Source organism: Leptonotus elevatus, chromosome 20 (assembly GCF_054856555.1).
Source record: "Leptonotus elevatus isolate MCC_2025b chromosome 20, RoL_Lele_1.0, whole genome shotgun sequence".
NCBI classification, from domain to species: Eukaryota; Metazoa; Chordata; class Actinopteri; order Syngnathiformes; family Syngnathidae; genus Leptonotus; species Leptonotus elevatus.
The window spans coordinates 4,087,666-4,105,890 of NC_141258.1; the positions used below are offsets into that span (position 1 = coordinate 4,087,666).

Genomic DNA, 18,225 nt, shown 5'->3' on the forward strand with positions numbered 1-18,225 from the left:
TTAAGTTTTCACTTAAATAAAAAAAAATAAAAAAAATAAAAATATATATAAAAATAAAAAAATAGGGGTGTCAGGTGATTACAATTTTATTCGTAATTAATCGCATGACTTCAACGGTTAACTCATGATTATTAAAATTTGATATCTGTTAAAATGTACAATCAAATATTTTTTGATTGTGGGAAAAATGCTAAACTAATAGAAATATGGTTGCATCTTTTTTATATTTCATAATAATTCATAAAATTGAGTTAAAATTAAAAAAGATGTACTATACTGTAAAAAAACCCGAGTGATATTGATTTATGTTGATCCTTTTTCTGCCACTAGAGGGCATAAGTGCATTTGTAAGACAGCTCAGTGCATTTTTCTTTTCATATTAAGAGCTATCTTTTGTGAAATTTTGCACATTTTTTAAACTGTAAAATACAACTTGAAACCAGTCTCCCAAAACATATGAATTACTATAAAATGTATTACTGCTAAATTTTGACGTGGACGTGTCTGCTGCGTTGCGACTGGAATTCCCCCCAGTACAGGCTTTAAACAGTCATTAATTGCGAAAAAAAAAAAAAAAAAAGTAATGTCAAAGAAACTTAAAATTAACGCATAAATTTTGACACCCCCAGAAAAACAATTTTCGCCACTGCAAATTGGATTTTTGACAACTAATCTGCTATTGCGATTGAATAAGCGATTATTTTTAAGGCCCTCTTCCCATAATTGACAAACAATATTTCATCCATCCCTTTTGAAGGCTAAACCTCGAGTGCGACTTCCTCCCACCTCTGCTGAGACGTACGTGCAGCAATTAGCATGTTTGGGGAATTAGATAATCGTCCATCAACGAAACGCGATTATGTGAATACTTTCCAGATTAAAAACAACCCAAGCGGGGCAATTAAAATCCAGCCCCTTGCTTGTTAACACTGATCTATCGGACTACTTAACTGGAGCGCTGTGATTTACCGACCGGCCCCGAAGCGTAAAATGTCAACGACAAAGAATCCGTGTAGCATCTCGGCAAGGACGACGCGCGCCATCGCATGAATAGTGAACGCGGCTTCGTCTGTACCTCGTGAAGTGGACAGTGGTACAATTCTGTAGCTCGGGGCGCCGCCGGAACGAGGGGTGCTTAAAAATGAATGAGCCATTAAAGTAAAGTAGTGGGGAGAAAAAAAAATGGCTCGCCTGTCGCTTTGTTGGGCGACTGCAAAGGTAAGCAACAACGAGAAAATTTACTTTCACGTGATACTGGCTGCAATACAACATTGAAGTCGCCAATGGCCAATAAGGTGATGATATTTATTAGCCATCCGCTTCTATGGATTCACGTTGTGCTTGGGAAAAAGTTGCATTTGAGTCTTTAAAAGCTGAACAACAGATTTTCTACGAACATGAGGGGCAAAAAAAAAAAAAAAAAAAAATCTGGATTCTGCCAGCGTGCAGCTGTCGCTGCTGAAAAGAAGAACCATTTATCAACAGCGTCAACTGTCACTCTTTAAGGAGGCATTTTTCTGCCTCGGTGAAGAAGTTAAAGTCTTTCACAAAAGTGAGTCGATTAAACTAGAATGACAACTGGGGAGAAAATCAGTCTGGTGGCGATCAAAAAAAGAAAAAGAAAAAAGAAACAACAATCAAATAAAATACTTTGCAATACAGTGCACATTTCTTTGACATAAATTTGGTAGAGATAAAAACAAATACAAAAAGTTCAAATGAAATGAAAAAGTTCGACATTTCATTGCAACGAAGTGCACACGAAAAGCTACAATAAAAATAAAAAAAATAATTCTAATATGAAAATTGCATTCTATAATATTGCACTTGCCACTAGGGGTCAGTACAATAGTCAGACACAAATGAAGACATCTTTCACAATTACTTTAAGAGACTCAGTAAGATGTAGTAAAGTTGTTTTTTGCAGAGGATAAAGAATATATGCTTGTGAGCCCGTTTGTGGTGTTAGCATTAGCATTAAGCTAGTGGACTGAGGCTAGCGGCTTCAAACCTTTTACTTCCTTTTTTTTTTTTTTTTTTTTTTGAAGAGTTGCTTACTATCTGCCAAACTGCTGCTTGCTGTGACGCGAGTCAATTCTCGCAAGCCAAAGCAAAAATCTGCAAAAATGACTGCTAGCTGCCGAAAAATGTGTAAGTCGGGTCACCACTTGTTCAACTTTTCGGAATACAAAATATCCACACTCTTCCAGTAAACATGAGAGGTTTTTTTTTGTACTTTTGTTTTAATGAAGGTAAACACGAGGAGCATATGTGCTTGCATACAGAATGTTTAAAACACACACACACACACACACACACACACACACACACACACACACACACACACACACACACACCCCCACACACACACACACACACACACACACACACAAATGTGCACTCATGCAAAAAACATGCCTACATGCAGACAGCGCTCCCTTTCGGGGCTTACTGCCTGTCATGCACTGCTCATCCATGCAAACATGAAACACGCAATTCCCTCTGAGGCACTGCACAAAAGTGGAACACGCACGCACACACACCTGATCACGCTTGTGTCATGAATCAAACATTGGCCTCTCGCGGCGTACCGGCTTGCCGCTAATTGCGTTGACGGGCACGTCAGCGACCACTCCTGTCGTTTAGCGTTGATTGACAGCTACGTTGGGGCCCGCAGAGCGAGCGGCTAAGTAGAGGTGACGACTGGCTCGGCTTTGCAAGGCCTCATTAGTGAACAAAGGGATTTTTGTTTAAAAAACAAATAAAAAATAGAATAAATGTGACCTTGAAATGTGGCGATAAGGTTGAAAGGGTCAAGGGTCAACCGCTAATCATGAATAATAATCAACATGACATATTTGTTTGAATTCAAGTGACAATATAGTACGGTACTCCTTTTGTTGTCATAACAAGTAAGAAGTCAAATATCAAATGAATAATGAATAAAAAATCATCTCTTAACTACCAATGGGACTAGGTCCAGTTAACGGCATCCCACAAGGCTCAACGCCCGATCCCCTTCTATTCATCCAGAGTCTTCACTGAAACCAATGTCCCTCTTTCCAAATGTGGAAAACAAAGTATATTAACAGGACAGTACTACAGCAGTTGACATTTTTTTTTAGCTTTTAACGAGACACGTGCATAAGAAGCCGATACAATATTGATCAATAGTTAAATCCTGCTCTGTAAGAATAATCAAATCAGCTGCCGTTTTATCCCTCTCAAAACAAAACATCCATGACTTGACAATGATATTTTTTCACTAATGATGAGACAAAGCGACTGCAACTGTGCAGCCTTACTTGCATACGTAAACAAATCCGAGCAGGGGAAAAATGACATTATGCAAATGATCGTGCATAATTCCACCCACTATAGACAGCAATTACTCGAGTGCTCTACAAAACACTTTTACCGAAGTTTACTTCCTGTGCCTCTACGGGGAGGCCACCATTGTTACATATGAAGTCAAAGCACATTAAGCACAAAATACAGTTTGGCTACTTAAAAAAATAAAAATAAAAATCCTATCTGCCATGTGGACATGCAATTAGATAGACGAGTGTTTGACGACACCCACGCGCCTCCATTTCAGTGCCGGTTTTTTATAAGTGCTCAACTGCGATGGTGCTACTTTGGACCCGACTCCATCACATCATTCTCTCAGGAGGGAGCGAGTCACGTCGCACACCTCCACAGGACACGCTCAGCCAACAGGCACACGTGGAAAACGCGACAAAACTAAAAGTCATCAAAACAAAGTCAGCAAATTCCGATTATGACATCAGAAACGCTGCCTTATTCACCGTTTCTGAGCTCAGGACAAAATTCAAGTCTAATGTAAAATTTGTGCTCTTGTGACATCATCATGCTATGTTGAAGTGAGGGGGAGGAGCTTCTTGTACCTTTTCTGTTATTGCCGTTTAAGTTTGCCTGAGTGATTTTTTTGGTGCATTTTTCCATTTAAATGAATCGAGGGTACTTTTCAGATAACACTTTTCCATATTAATTTCAACTTGCTTCAAAAATGTACGCCTCCCGGGTTTACGTTTTTTATTCTACAATTAGTACTTTGTAATTTCCACGTAATTTATCTTTCAGTTTACTCCATAAAGATTCAACTATTTGCATTCAGCTTTCAGCATTCCCACGCAATTTCTGCAGAAATTGCACATAGTCTAGTAATTCATAAAATTGAGTTAAAATTAAAAAGATGTACTGTACTGTAAAAAAACGAGTGATATTGATTTGCGTTGGTCATTTTTCTGCCACTAGATGGCATAATTGCATTTGTAAGACGTTGGTGACAGCTCAGTGCAATTTTATTTTCATGTTAAGAGCTATCTAATCTTTAACATGAAGTAATTTGTGAAATTCTGCAAATTTTTTTAAATTCCAAAATACAACTTACGACCACAGTCTCCACAAATATCTGCATTATAAAAATGTATTACTGCTAAATTTTGACGCGGACGTGTCTGCTGCGTTGCGACTGGGTTTCCCCCAGTACAGGCTTTCCAAGTAAAACACATGTTAAAAAATATTAATAAAGAAATATAGTTGAGCAAGCTTTGAGGATAAGGTGATTTATTTTTTTTTTAATCATAGGTGGTTCGCCGGCCACAAGGTCACCTTGAAGGTTGGTGGCGGGACTGCGAGGTGGACAGTCATTTATCAAGCAGTGGCGGGATTCCATGAATTTGACTGCACCTGCTGTTTGATCCGCACTTTTTAAGAAACACACACACACACACACACACAAATATAGCGAGACACACGACCTTCCCCTGCAGCGTGGGGATCCGGATCTGATGGAATTAGATTGTGCTTCGAGAGCTCCACGGCGACTTGATTCGATTAGGGAGGGCAGACAGGAAGAGGGCCGAGTGAGTGACATCACCGCAATGTCGCCTGCCGCCGCCTGCCGCCTCCTCCTCCTCAAACGCTGTCAAAGGCTCCATCTGCTTCCATACATGCTCATGAGTCACACGCAGTGGAAAGAAAAACAAACAAGACCTTATTGTATACTGAAAAGACCAAGACAAGAAAAATTGCCTCAAGAAAGGTTGAGGAAAAACTAGGGTTGTGCCGCACAACATCAGAAAGACAAGAACTCTCTCACGCGCAACGAGATCATCTCTTATTTTCGCAGGTCCAAAAACACTTCTCACTCATATCAATGAAAACACAAAAAAAATCATATGCATCACAATAACCTCTCACCGTAAACCCCGCTCACCCAAAAATGCATCCGCAAATTAAACTCACCTGAAAAACCTCACACTCAAAGAAACATCTCACATGCACAAAAGAAAACTCGTATAAAAACTTTCACATACAGCCCAGAAAAAACTCACACCAACAGGAAACCTCTCACATTTGACCACATCAGTCTTATACACCTGAAAAAAACATCTCCTCCTATCACAAACTCCCTGACACCTCACTCTTACATAAACACTCTTATGAAAAAAAAAGCCTCACTCACACAACCAAAACTCTCACACAAAGATTTGAGATGTTTTCCATTCAACGTACGATTTATAAAAAAACTCTCCTTTAAACCAAATAGGTCAAAACTTTCATCAAAAAAAGCCCCCCCAAAAAAAGAAGAAGATTTCACATGAGAGGTAAATATCATTTTTGGCTAATACGGCACCTCATCACACTGGGTTCAAAGTTACTCTATTTCTTTTTCTTCCTCATGTAGCATCAGTTTAGTGGGCGTAAACACACGCACACAAAAGACTCACACTCAAAGAAAACTCCCTTTCATAAAAAAAGAAAAGAAAAAAAGAACTCACATGCACAAAAGAAAACTCGAATAAAAACAACTTTCACATACAGGAATTACAGAAGAAATGACAGCAATGTCCAGCTTGCACACCAAAAAAAAAAAACTCTCGCCTTGTCAAACTCCCTGGCACCTCACTCTTCCAGAATAAAACCCACTCTTACAAAAAAAACTCACTCACGCAACCAAACCTCTCACACAGACTTGAGATGTCTTCCATTCCATGTGCATTATATATATTTTTTAAAACTCTCTTTTAACTAAAAAGGTCAAAACTTTAGTCAAAAACGGGTCTCACAAAAAAAACAGTTTTTTACATGAGAGGCAAATGTTATTTTTGTCTTATACAGCACCTCATCGCACTGTGTTCAAAGTCACTCTATTTCTTCTTCATGTCGCATCAGTTCAGTGAGCGTAAACACGCGCACGCATACGCGGCGTAACGCACAGCATCATCGACTCCCCGAGGAGCGCGTTCAACATGCATCCATTTTTCAAAAGAGTTGTGATGTGGGAGGTTTATTCAAAAGGTGCATGTAGCGCCGGCACTTCTTTAAATGCTGCATGCGCGGATACTATACGTTGTCGTGGCGGTGAGATGCGATACGCTGCGTCCAATTTGATGAGTATCAGCGTGTGCGTCCACGCGAGCGAAGGATCAAAGAAGCAACCAAGCGCAGAGAACGGCGTCGGGAACGAGTGTGTTTGTGTGGGGGTGTGTGGGTGTGTGTGTCGGGGGCCTCCTGTGGTTAGCTCGGTCGCTAACCAACCGTGAGAGCTTGTCAATTTGATTTTGGAGGTACGACAAATGCTCTTGTTAACGAGCACAAAAAATAAATGGCTACATACAGTATTACATGCCAAATGAAAATTGAAACAAACAACAACAAAAAAAAAAGTATTTCAGTTTTACTTAACTACGTGGAGAGGTCAACAATGACAAATACTTCTATTTTTTTTTAATTATGTTCAATCACTTTTGTTCAGAACCGTATGAGTATTCACTTTTTGAGTACCAATTCTTGTAGTACTTTTGATGTATACATTATATACGATTTGCCAACGTGGACAGCGCCAGATACTGTAGAGGAGGTCTTACTTGCAGTCAGTTTTTTTTTTTTGGGCCTTACAGTAAGTATCGGTGGCAGGTATCAGCAGCCTCCATGAGTAACCAATATCATAAAATAAGGCCAGTTTCTCTCAATTTTAAAAAGTGCCAAGTGTGTAAAAGTATATATTTATATTTTGACGTCATTTTTATTTTAGTTTCGCGGTGCCAGTTTCACTTTGGAAATGCAATAAATTACTTGAAAGGTTAGAAAAAAAATTAACAAATTTTTTATGTATATATATATATATTTTTTTTTTAAATCCACTTTTGGCTTTTGTAAGGTAAGAAAAAACAAGTTTGAAACTTTTTTTCTCCCCTAGTGAAACAGGACAATTTACTATCACTATATTATTTTTTTTACGGCGAAAACCAGACATTGCCATGAGCTAACCTTTCCTTTAAACGATTGTTTTCCTTTTCTTTTGCCCAGATTATAAATGTCATCTAAAAGGTGATCACTATTTTTTCTTTTAAGATTTTTCATCACATCAACGTTATTCTGAATCCTGAAATTCAAAAAAAAAAGAAAAAAAGAAACAGCATACAAGGCCAATGAGCGCGCTGCCAGAAACATCCATTATTGTTTTGTATTGATCGCTCTTAGCGATGAAGGTCACGCGTGTGAATGCATTCGTTCAGTCTACATGGCAAGAAGAGCTTTTTGTCTGACGAGCTTTTTTGTTTGACGAGCCAATAAGAGACGTCTGACAAAAGCAAGGTTTTCCAAGGAGAAGGTTTCTTTGACTCATCATCATCCAATCAAAGTAAATGTTTTCACATTATTTGCAAATAGAAGGTCGAACAAATGCCATATTTGCGCAATTGGGTTTGGTGCATTTTTTTTTTTTGTACAAATGTATGTAATTAATAAAACTATTTACTGTCATATTACAAATGCATTATGTTACTTACAAACATGAAGTATAAAACAAATCTGGGTTGTTTTAGAATGTTTAAAGCTTGTACACGACTACAAATCTGAAGTTAGCCTTGACGCTACCGCTAACACCACAAGTGATTTAGGCTAAACGACAGCAAAAATAAATACAATTTGGATAACAGTTGTATGGTGAATATTGGTGTGAATACTAAATAAAGCCATACAGAACAGTGCAATCATTTTAATGTGAGCGGAAAGATTTGCATAAGTGCTGAACCAAACTCAACACATTTGCTAGCACAGATGCTAACGCAACAAAAAAAAAAAAAGCACCAATATTGCTTACTACTAAAAGGTGATTTAAAGTTACCATGGAAATAACTATATTCAAATTTTTACAAGCAAATGTGGCATTAATAAACTTCAATAATAAAATGTCTTTATGACTTAAGGGTTAGCGGGTTTATTAGCGCGCAAGCTAAGTAGCGTCAGTCAGCCTGCTTTACGCGCTGGCACATTCATCAACATCACTCGCGAGCCGTCCATTTTAATTGGCCACCAATGGCACACGCTGCCAATGAAATGCTTGAGATTGTTCTTCGTTTGTATACGCCGTGACAGCGCAAATATATTTGCAACTGTCAGTCAGGCAAAGGGGAAACCACTGGAGACAATTAGCCAGTGGTTTCAGGTCTAAATGAGATGAATCCATTTTGCAAACGTGGCGTGTTATCCAATTTCACTTCATAAAAAGCTGCTGAAAAAGTGTGGAAAGTGAAAATGGCAACAGCTAAAATGCTGCACGCATACATATACACATATACTATACTATATAATGTACTGTATATAAATTGCCTTAACGTTTGCTAGCTTGATGCTAACACATGATGGCGTCACAGCATTATAACCTGTAAAGCAACGGCTATTGGAACACAAACAATTAAACTATGACGGCGTATTAGGGTCACATATAATATATATATATATATATATATATATATATTTTTTTTTTTAGAGGGAGGGGCAATATACTGAGAAAAAAAACTCACAAATGTGTGAGTTTATAAAGTGGCAAATTTGAGATTTTATAAAGTGGCAGATTTGCAAGAAAATAAAAAAACCTCAGAAACTTACGAGAAATACACGTAGCGTACGACTCGGATTTTTGTGCCAATACTTTTCGGTTGGGTTTTCAAATAAGGAGATACAGTAGTAATGGCTTTAACCGTATCATGTTAAGCATTCCAAAGACGCCTCGCTTTGCGAAGATCCACACCCCTGAGGATCAAGCATTTAAGTTAATTTGGTAAAATAATATTTACTTGTACATTTGTTTCCAGAATGATTCATACATTTTGATATCTTTTTTGTACAAGTAGCTCAGTTGATGTGTCGAATCTGCTGCTCTCCGTCATTCACTTGCATTGACCTAAAGTATGCTAGCTTCTGATTGGTTAGTGTTTAGTCAGCTGATAGGGGATCAGGAAGTGTTGTCGCTCGAGCTGCCGTGTATGACGAGTAAAGTCTAAATTAAGAATGAATCCGTCTCCATCTTTCCTTTTCATTTTATAAACAGTGTCCCATTAACCACCCATGAATCCTCACATTAGACTATAGCTACGCTACGTGTATTTCTTGTAAGCTTCAGAGTTTATTTCTCGCAAATTTGCCACTTTATAAAGTGGCAAATTTACGTTTTTTTTTTTTTAAGTTTTTTCTCTCGCAAATTTGTCACGTCAAGTTTTTTTCTTGGAATATTGCCCCTACCTTCAAAAAAAAAATAAACATTAATACCTGGCCCTAATACGCCGCCGTACTGAACTGCTCACATCATAGCAACTCACAGAAAGTGAAAATTTCCGCCATATGCACCTTTATACAGCTCTGATTGACTTAGTGCCGCGCCACCTCTCTCCAAAGCCAAAGTCGACACGAAGCCAAGCGAAAACGTGCTCGCACCTGTCCAAAAGCATGCGAGCGCGAGGTTAATGCGGCCCAGGTGGGAGGGAGTTCACGGCCACTGACTAACCGAGCATGTGTTTCTCCCGGAAAGCCAAACTACTGACTCAATGTGTTTGCGTGTCCGTCAGGATGCCGTGTAGGTGTTTCTATCATAACATGGCGTCCATTTCTGTATGTGTGTGTGTTTGTGTGTGTGTGTGTGTGTGTGTGTGTGCGGTGATGTAAAGGAGGAAAGCTGAGCAGCTGGTGGATGAGAAACAGGCCGGAATGATGGATGAGAGGTGCAGTTAGAGGTTTCAATCAATCTGTCATCTGCAGGAAGCCGGCCCGATGTCGCGGCTGATACGCGCAGCTTTTTGTGCGCGTGCTCGTTCCACACAGCTGCGGTAGCGGCCGTGCGTTTGCCAACGTGGTTGGCTCGGGATTTTTTCACCCTCATTTCATTCTGTGTGGAAGTTCGAAAAAGGGATAGACCAAGCCAGTGTACCGTTGACTAAAACCGCCGTGATGAAGTGAAACTCGCTCAGTGAAGTCAAATAGAATGAAAATAAATGTCTTGTAAATTTAAGGATGATTTAAAAAAAAAAAAAAAGTGTAAATAGCATTTGGTGACAACGAGGCACTCTAAAGCGACATTGCCTAGAGCAAACTCACTGGCTGCCAAGTCCGACTTTTTAGAACCCAACACCCTCACTCTTTAACCTATCTCCATGTAACAAGCGTGCACTCACAGCTGACAACGAGGCGCTCTAAAGCAGCCATGACACATTTGTATGGATGTCTAACATACAACAAATTAGGATGAGAGCCAAACTTACAAAAATTGCAATATCAACGTCATGACTTTATAACTGTGAAGAAGAAAAAAGTTCCCCGTCCATTTTCTAATGACATTCAATACAAGCGGTACCAAAAAGTCTGCTTGGCAAATCTAATAATGCTTATTATTGTTTATTGTCTTGGTTTTGCTTTTAGTGGTGTAGAGCAGCATCATGCCGAGCGGTCGTTATATATTGTGGCTCGTAAAAATTGAGCAGCATTTCCAGCAAAGGTTCCGCAAAGTTTTATACTTCTCGGTACTTGGAAGTAAAAGGATCGAATGGAATTTGCCCGGTGTTGCAAAACCAAGCCCAGAAGTTTCCTCGACCTGAATTGATCCCACAGTGGGGTCTTCTTCTAATGCCAATGCCAATCATTTGTCCCACATTAGTGATGTGCAGATCGATACATAAATCCAATACAGCTGATTCTTCAACGGAAAAAAAGAGGGATATTTGCGATGCTTTAGTCATTTCAGGTCATGTGGAAACTAGTAACTAAACAATTGAGATCTTGTCTAATTGAGGCGAAGGTGGTTGGGAACGACTGTAGAAAAACACACGTTGGTAACTTAAGATGAACTTGACAAACCTATTTCATTCATTATTTATGGTCAATATAACGAGAACTATTGAAGAGCAAACTGCTAGCTTAAAAGATAAAAATGACAATAATAGACATCACTATTTCTTGTACGTTTTATGAAGCTATCATTTGAAATAGCTGTATCAATACCGTATTTGACTCCGTATGAGATAATGCAGTCGCGTAGTTGCTAAAAAATCCCCCAAACAGATGACATGTGTAACATTTTTCACACTAGTCCTACCTGGAAGATGAGCTGCAGCACAGTACAAATGAGATCGCATATCGCCCTCTGGTGGACAAAGATGAACATGGCAGTCCTCGACGGAGAGGGAGGGGGAAAAAAAAGAAATACTTCAGGCACTTTTATACACGTTGGTACATTTAAAAGCGACAAATAAGAACACCATGTGATGTCATTAATAAACAAAAGGTCAAACAAAAAACTGACTTGAACTCTTTGAGTTGGAATGCCAAAAATGGACACCGAAACACAAACTCACTTCCTGGACGAGCACACACACGTGTTAATAGTATTAATAATACTAAGGCTGTGTTCTAATGGCTCCCCTTATCCCCTAAGAACTCATTATAGTATATAGTTAAATATAATTACATATTTATGTGTATGTTAGTTCCCTAGTTGTTTGGCGGTTTAGACAACCCACCGGCTAGCTAGCTGCTTGCTCCTCGTCGCTTATCACGTGACCACTGCAAATTGCATTCACATGTGCGTGTGTGTGCGTGTTTTTTTTACATGATTGTTTTTAAAGAATAGCCACGATCATTTTAAAATACCATAGCATAATTTTTTTTTAAACAAACATTTTATTCACGTTTGTTTTCCATGTGCCAAAAATGAAAATTGCCATTCATCCGTATTTCTTTATACAAACAAAAAAGGATCATATTGCAGAAAAACGAACAATTCAGAGGCTAGGAAGTCATGCAACATATGTATAACATGTTCAATGAGCTACATGTAAAACATTTCACACAAACACTGTTGGCAAGTCTTAAAAAAAAAGATAAAGTCTTATTTGGTCCTTACAAGATCAGTTGCTGAAGATTATTCAAAAGAATCCTCAATTATTTACCACCAAATTAAACAATATAAAAAATGTATATATTTTTTGTTTGTTTTTGGAGGGCAGGGGGAGATAATGTCCACTTTTTGTAAGGCATCAGGTGACAAAAGTCAATTATTGGACAACAACACATGTAACAGGCTTTTAAGCCACTGGCCTTATTATATACATTGTGGCACAAAAAGCAACACTAATTGGATTAAAACAATACATTGACAGTATATTACACGATATGAGCATGAAGAGCTTAGCACAAGGAACACAAAAGTTCCTAAAAAAAATTGCACGATTAATTGGCTAAAAGTATCATTAGAAAAGACTATACAAAATTGTACATTTTATTATTATTATTATTTTTTTTTTTTTATAAAATAAAATAAAATAAAATAAAATAAAATAATAAAATAAAATAAAATAAAATAAAAATTAAATTAAATTAAATTAAATTAAATTAAATTAAATTAAATTAAATTAAATTAAAATAAAATAAAATAAAATAAAATAAAATAAAATAAAATAAAATAAAATAAAATAAAATAAAATAAAATAAAATAAAATAAAATAAAATAAAATAAAATAAAATAAAATAAAATAAAATAAAATAAAATAAAAATAAAAATAAAAATAAAAATAAAAATAAAAATAAAAATAAAAATAAAAATAAAAATTAAAATAAAATAAAATAAAATAAAATAAAATAAAATAAAATAAAATAAAATAAAATAAAATAAAAATTAAAATAAAATAAAATAAAATAAAATAAAATAAAATAAAATAAAATAAAATAAAATAAAAAAATAAAATAAAATAAAATAAAATAAAATAATTAAATTAAATAAAATAAAAAAATAAAATAAAATAAAATAAAATAAAAAATAAAATAAAAAAATATAATAAAATAAAATAAAATAAAAAAATAAAATAAAATAAAATAAAATAAAATAAAATAAAATAAAATAAAAAAATTTTTTTTTATTTTATTTACAGCTTTTATTTATTTTATAATACAGCTGATTCTTCAACGGAAAAAGAGGGATATTTGCAATGCTTCAGTCATTTCAGGTCATGTGGAAACTAGTAACTAAACAATTGAGATCTTGTCTAATTGAGGCGCAGGTGGTTGGTAACTTAAGATGAACTTGACAAACCTATTTCATTCATTATTTATGGTCAATATAACGAGAACTATTGAAGAGCAAACTGCTAGCTTAAAAGATAAAAACGACAATAATAGACATCACTATTTCTTGTACGTTTTATGAAGCTATCATTTGAAATAGCTGTATCAATACCGTATTTGACTCCGTATGAGATAATGTAGTCGCGTAGTTGCTAAAAAAATCACCCAAACAGATGACATGTGTAACATTTTTCACACTAGTCCTACCTGGAAGATGAGCTGCAGCACAGTACAAATGAGATCGCATATCGCCCTCTGGTGGACAAAGATGAACATGGCAGTCCTCAACGGAGAGGGAGGGGGAAAAAAATAAATACTTCAGGCACTTTTATACACGTTGGTACATTTAAAAGCGACAAATAAAAACACCATGTGATGTCATTAATAAACAAAAGGTCAAACAAAAAACTGACTTGAACTCTTTGAGTTGGAATGCCAAAAATGGACACCGAAACACAAACTCACTTCCTGGACGAGCACACACGTGTTAATAGTATTAATAATACTAAGGCTGTGTTCTAATGGCTCCCCTTATCCCCTAAGAACTCATTATAGTATATAGTTAAATATAATTACATATTTATGTGTATGTTAGTTCCCTAGTTGTTTGGCGGTTTAGACAACCCACCGGCTAGCTAGCTGCTTGCTCCTCGTCGCTTATCACGTGACCACCGCAAATTGCATTCACATGTGTGTGCGTGTGTGTTTTTTTTACATGATTGTTTTTAAAGAATAGCCACGATTTTTTTTTAAACAAACATTTTATTCACGTTTGTTTTCCATGTGCCAAAAATGAAAATTGCCATTCATCCGTATTTCTTTATACAAACAAAAAAGGATCATATTGCAGAAAAACGAACAATTCAGAGGCTAGGAAGTCATGCAACATATGTATAACATGTTCAATGAGCTACATGTAAAACTTTTCACACAAACACTGTTGGCAAGTCTTAAAAAAAAAGATAAAGTCTTATTTGGTCCTTACAAGATCAGTTGCTGAAGATTATTCAAAAGAATCCTCAATTATTTACCACCAAATTAAACAATATAAAAAATGTATATATTTTTTGTTTGTTTTTGGAGGGCAGGGGGAGATAATGTCCACTTTTTGTAAGGCATCAGGTGACAAAAGTCAATTATTGGACAACAACACATGTAACAGGCTTTTAAGCCACTGGCCTTATTATATACATTGTGGCACAAAAAGCAACACTAATTGGATTAAAACAATACATTGACAGTATATTACACGATATGAGCATGAAGAGCTTAGCACAAGGAACACAAAAGTTCCTAAAAAAAAATTGCACGATTAATTGGCTAAAAGTATCATTAGAAAAGACTATACAAAATTGTACATTTGTTTTACAAAATGAGGTGATTTTTAAATGTAAGATTTTTTTTTTGTCGTTGCTTTTAGAAAAGCCCCTTGCTTTTCTTCAGGTTCTTCTGCTTCCAGTTTGGCAGGGCGTTGAACTCCACACGACTCATCTCCAGAAGTTTCTGGACAACAAAAACAAATTACGAGATGAGCGTTACAAGCTTGTTGGACCCAATTTATGTATTTATATTATTATTTTTTTTTGGGGGGGGGGCTTCATTCTACCTTGAAGTCCTGGTCGGAGAGATAATCCTCCAGGCGCAGAGGGTCAACTCCGTCGGGCAGGGGCGACCCGGTGAGCTCCTCGATGGAGTATTGGAGCTTACTGAGCTTGGACAGCACCTCCTTCACTAAGGCCACTTTGTTTTTGGAACCCTCAGACTAAAAACAAACAAAAAGCAGCAATTGTTAAACGTGCAATTCACCGAAAAAGAATATTCCTCACCTTGGAGGCAATGCTGGGGTCCTTTTTCCAGTAAGGGAAGATGTTGGTAAAGGTGAGTGGCTCACAGCCTGCCATGACCAGATACGCCTGAGGGGGGCGCCGAGAGCTCTTTTCTGTAAACATAATAGAAATGATGAGAAGGCATGCTCAGTTACCATACTTGCTGTTTTTCAAATCACGGCTACCCGTAGCTGTCACATAGCTGCTGACAATCTTTCAAGCTAGCTTCTGACCTTTGACCCTAAAAACAACTGCTGACCTTTACAGTACTGCAGTGCCGTTTCCATGGCGCACTTCCTCTCGACGTCCCAGCGTATCTTTGCCGAGCCGGTGCACTGCTCCTCCTCGGGCTGCCAGCCCTGCCACAGGTACACCTCCATGCGGTTGTCCAGCAGGAAGAGAGCTGGCGCGGGAACAGGCGCGATGAACAAAAGGTGAGAACGGGCGAGCGAGCGAGCGAGCGACGGCCGGGCTTACCGGGCTGCTGTGCCGAGTAGAGGTTCTCCTGCAGGAAGGGCATGGCCATGACCCCCTCCGTCACCCTGGCGGGGTACAGACGCTCCTCCCCCTCGAACACGCCCGAGCTGGCGCTCAGCCGGAACAGCCGGGGGGTGTAATTGTACTTGCCGGGATCTGAAAGCAGTTGAACCCAGCTCAGTAAACATTTTTTTTTGGAAGTGCGCTGCGCTTTCCAAGGCAAAATGTGTGTCTTGGCTCAGTGCAAGTGCGCAACCTTGAAGCATGCAGTCGTACGACTTCCTGTCCTGCACGCCAAGAAGCTTCTTGAACTCCGCAGGCTCGCTTCCTTCCTCGACCTCCTCGACTTTCACACGGCCGCCGCCGCCGCTCAGACCCAACTCGCAAGGACGCCTTGAAGAGAGCGGAAGCCGTCAGTCGGCCGACTCGGAGCGCGTCCGCCCGCCCGGAGCGCCGTCCTTACCCTTGGCTCAGTCGCTCCACGGCCCTCTTGGCCACCTGCCTGGCGCCGGCGTGAGCTTTGCAGCCGTGCCACACGTAGAGATGAGCTTCCTGAGCGTGGAGCAGCACGAGGACGGCCCGCGAGCGCAGGCTGCCGCCGGTGCACTCCACCTCCCACAGCGTGGCCTCCGCCTCCACTTCGCCGCGGACGCAGAACAGCCTCCAGCCTCCTGGGGGCAGCAGCAACAATATGAACTCTTTTTTCTGCCACGGAGTAGATTTCTTGTCAGATAAAAGCATGACGTCACGTCACAGTGGCGAGTCTTCTTGTCAATTTTTTTTTTTAATGAATGGGCGGCTGTCCTCATATGACGCCAGAGAAGCACTGTAATGGTTAATGGTGACCACTTGATGGCAGCAGTTGCTCTCTTTGCAACAACTTCACTCTTAACCACACACACACACACAAATATTGGGTTTAAAACACACGTACACAAACACTTTTTTGATAATTTGCCAAAAGTAATTTACCAAATGTGAAAATGTTTGTTGACAAACATCTTCTGTAAACTAGATAAAGTGCAATTTCTGCAGAAATTGCGTGGGAACGCTAAGATCTGAATGCTTTAGCATTCCCACATATGTTAATGTGATAATTTTGCCATCAAAAACACATTTTCATTGCTTTTATTCTTGTTCAATGAAGGGAAGGACTGTTGAGATGTTTGTCACAAAACCAAAAAATATTACTGTCAAAGACACTGTTGTGCAGAAAATGCATCGTTTTACAAAAATCTAATTTTCTCGTTATTTTGTGAGAGATTGGTGAATTCAGTGAAACCAAGCTATGGTGATTACTAAAGAACAGAATAAGGTAGAAAAAAAACTTTTTTTTTTCAAATGAAAGAGCAGAATCCAATCTTTCATAATACACAATATTCTGGTCAGCCTTGGAAATGAGTGAAAATGCTCAAAATCGGCTGGCACGTTATGAGTTTTAGTTAGTTAGTTAAGATAGATCTCAAAATAGCAAAAGGGTTCTCTCTAGTGGTATGTGAAGAATCACTGAATAAAGTTTTTAAACTTTAAAAAAAGAATAATTTTCAAACATTTACGTCAACTTTTTTTTCCCTTTTTTAGTGCAATACTAATATTCGACTATAAATTGTCCCTTTTACCTGAGCTTTTGATGGAGTTGTCACGACTGCCCTTATGTATGATCAAACCACCTTGGAACAGCTGGAGGAAGCAGGGAGGCTCTTTCCCCTGACTCACCAGCACCTGCAGCCAATCACATCGCGTGCATTCAAGCGCTCCGTTTGCATTGATTTTCAACGCGCGCGGCACTTGAGACCCACTTGTGAGCCCCTGAAGTTGCCCAACTCCACCGTCTTGAGCGCCGAGGTGCCCTTCTCGCTAACGCTGGACTGGAGGCCCTGCCAGAAGAAGCACGCCGTCCTCTCCCTGCCCGCAACGCCGGCGCTCAGCTCGCCGGGTTTCTGCCGCTTCCCCACTAGGGAGAGAAAATAGGTCGGTTGCAAGCGGTGATGGCGGTGATGGCGGTTGAAACGGCAACTTCTTTATATAAAAAAAGCCCACCGAGCGTGGTGATGGAGTACTTCCATCGGACGATGTAAGCGTCGCCTTCGTGGAGCTGCCCGAGGCTCTCCGCCGGCACCGCTTCCTCGCCGTACTCCTTAATATGCCAGGCGTCCACGGCCAGCGTGGAGAGCTCCGCCTGCCTGCCGTCCTCCGTCCTCACCACGCCGTGGCCCCGCTGCACGTCCACGCCCTCCAGGACGGCGCTGACCTCCGGCGGCTCGTTGTCCAGCAGCGCGTTGGCGTCGCACGGCTGCAGGTCCAAGTCGGGCGAGGAGCGGACGCTGGAGTGGATTGGACTCTGAGTGGACAAAACATTTTTTTTCCCCCCTCAATTACATTTCACTGCAAAAACACGTCTCCTTAATTATATGAGATAAAATGCACTTGTTTTTAGTGTAAATTTACTTGAAACAAGCGAAATGATCTGCCAAGCAACAAATCAAGGAAATTAAATCTT

The 18,225-nt window shown here is 39.0% G+C and overlaps 1 protein-coding gene across 2 annotated transcripts in view; it reads right to left on the reverse strand.

Annotated features, from left to right (window-relative positions):
* Positions 1-14,170: 14,170 nt before the first annotated feature.
* The window catches only part of svild (supervillin d), a 41,477-nt gene continuing 37,422 nt past the window's right edge, over positions 14,171-18,225 (reverse strand). For both annotated transcript variants that reach the window (XM_086065196.1, XM_086065197.1), the window contains exons 20-29: positions 17,766-18,066; positions 17,525-17,679; positions 17,345-17,447; positions 16,189-16,396; positions 15,982-16,118; positions 15,726-15,881; positions 15,508-15,651; positions 15,249-15,361; positions 15,029-15,184; positions 14,171-14,925 (exon numbers count right to left, since the gene is read on the reverse strand). In XM_086065196.1, coding sequence (XP_085921322.1) covers positions 14,839-14,925; positions 15,029-15,184; positions 15,249-15,361; positions 15,508-15,651; positions 15,726-15,881; positions 15,982-16,118; positions 16,189-16,396; positions 17,345-17,447; positions 17,525-17,679; positions 17,766-18,066 — 1,560 coding nt within the window. In that variant the 3' untranslated portion in view covers positions 14,171-14,838. The remainder of the gene's footprint in view (positions 14,926-15,028; positions 15,185-15,248; positions 15,362-15,507; positions 15,652-15,725; positions 15,882-15,981; positions 16,119-16,188; positions 16,397-17,344; positions 17,448-17,524; positions 17,680-17,765; positions 18,067-18,225) is intronic.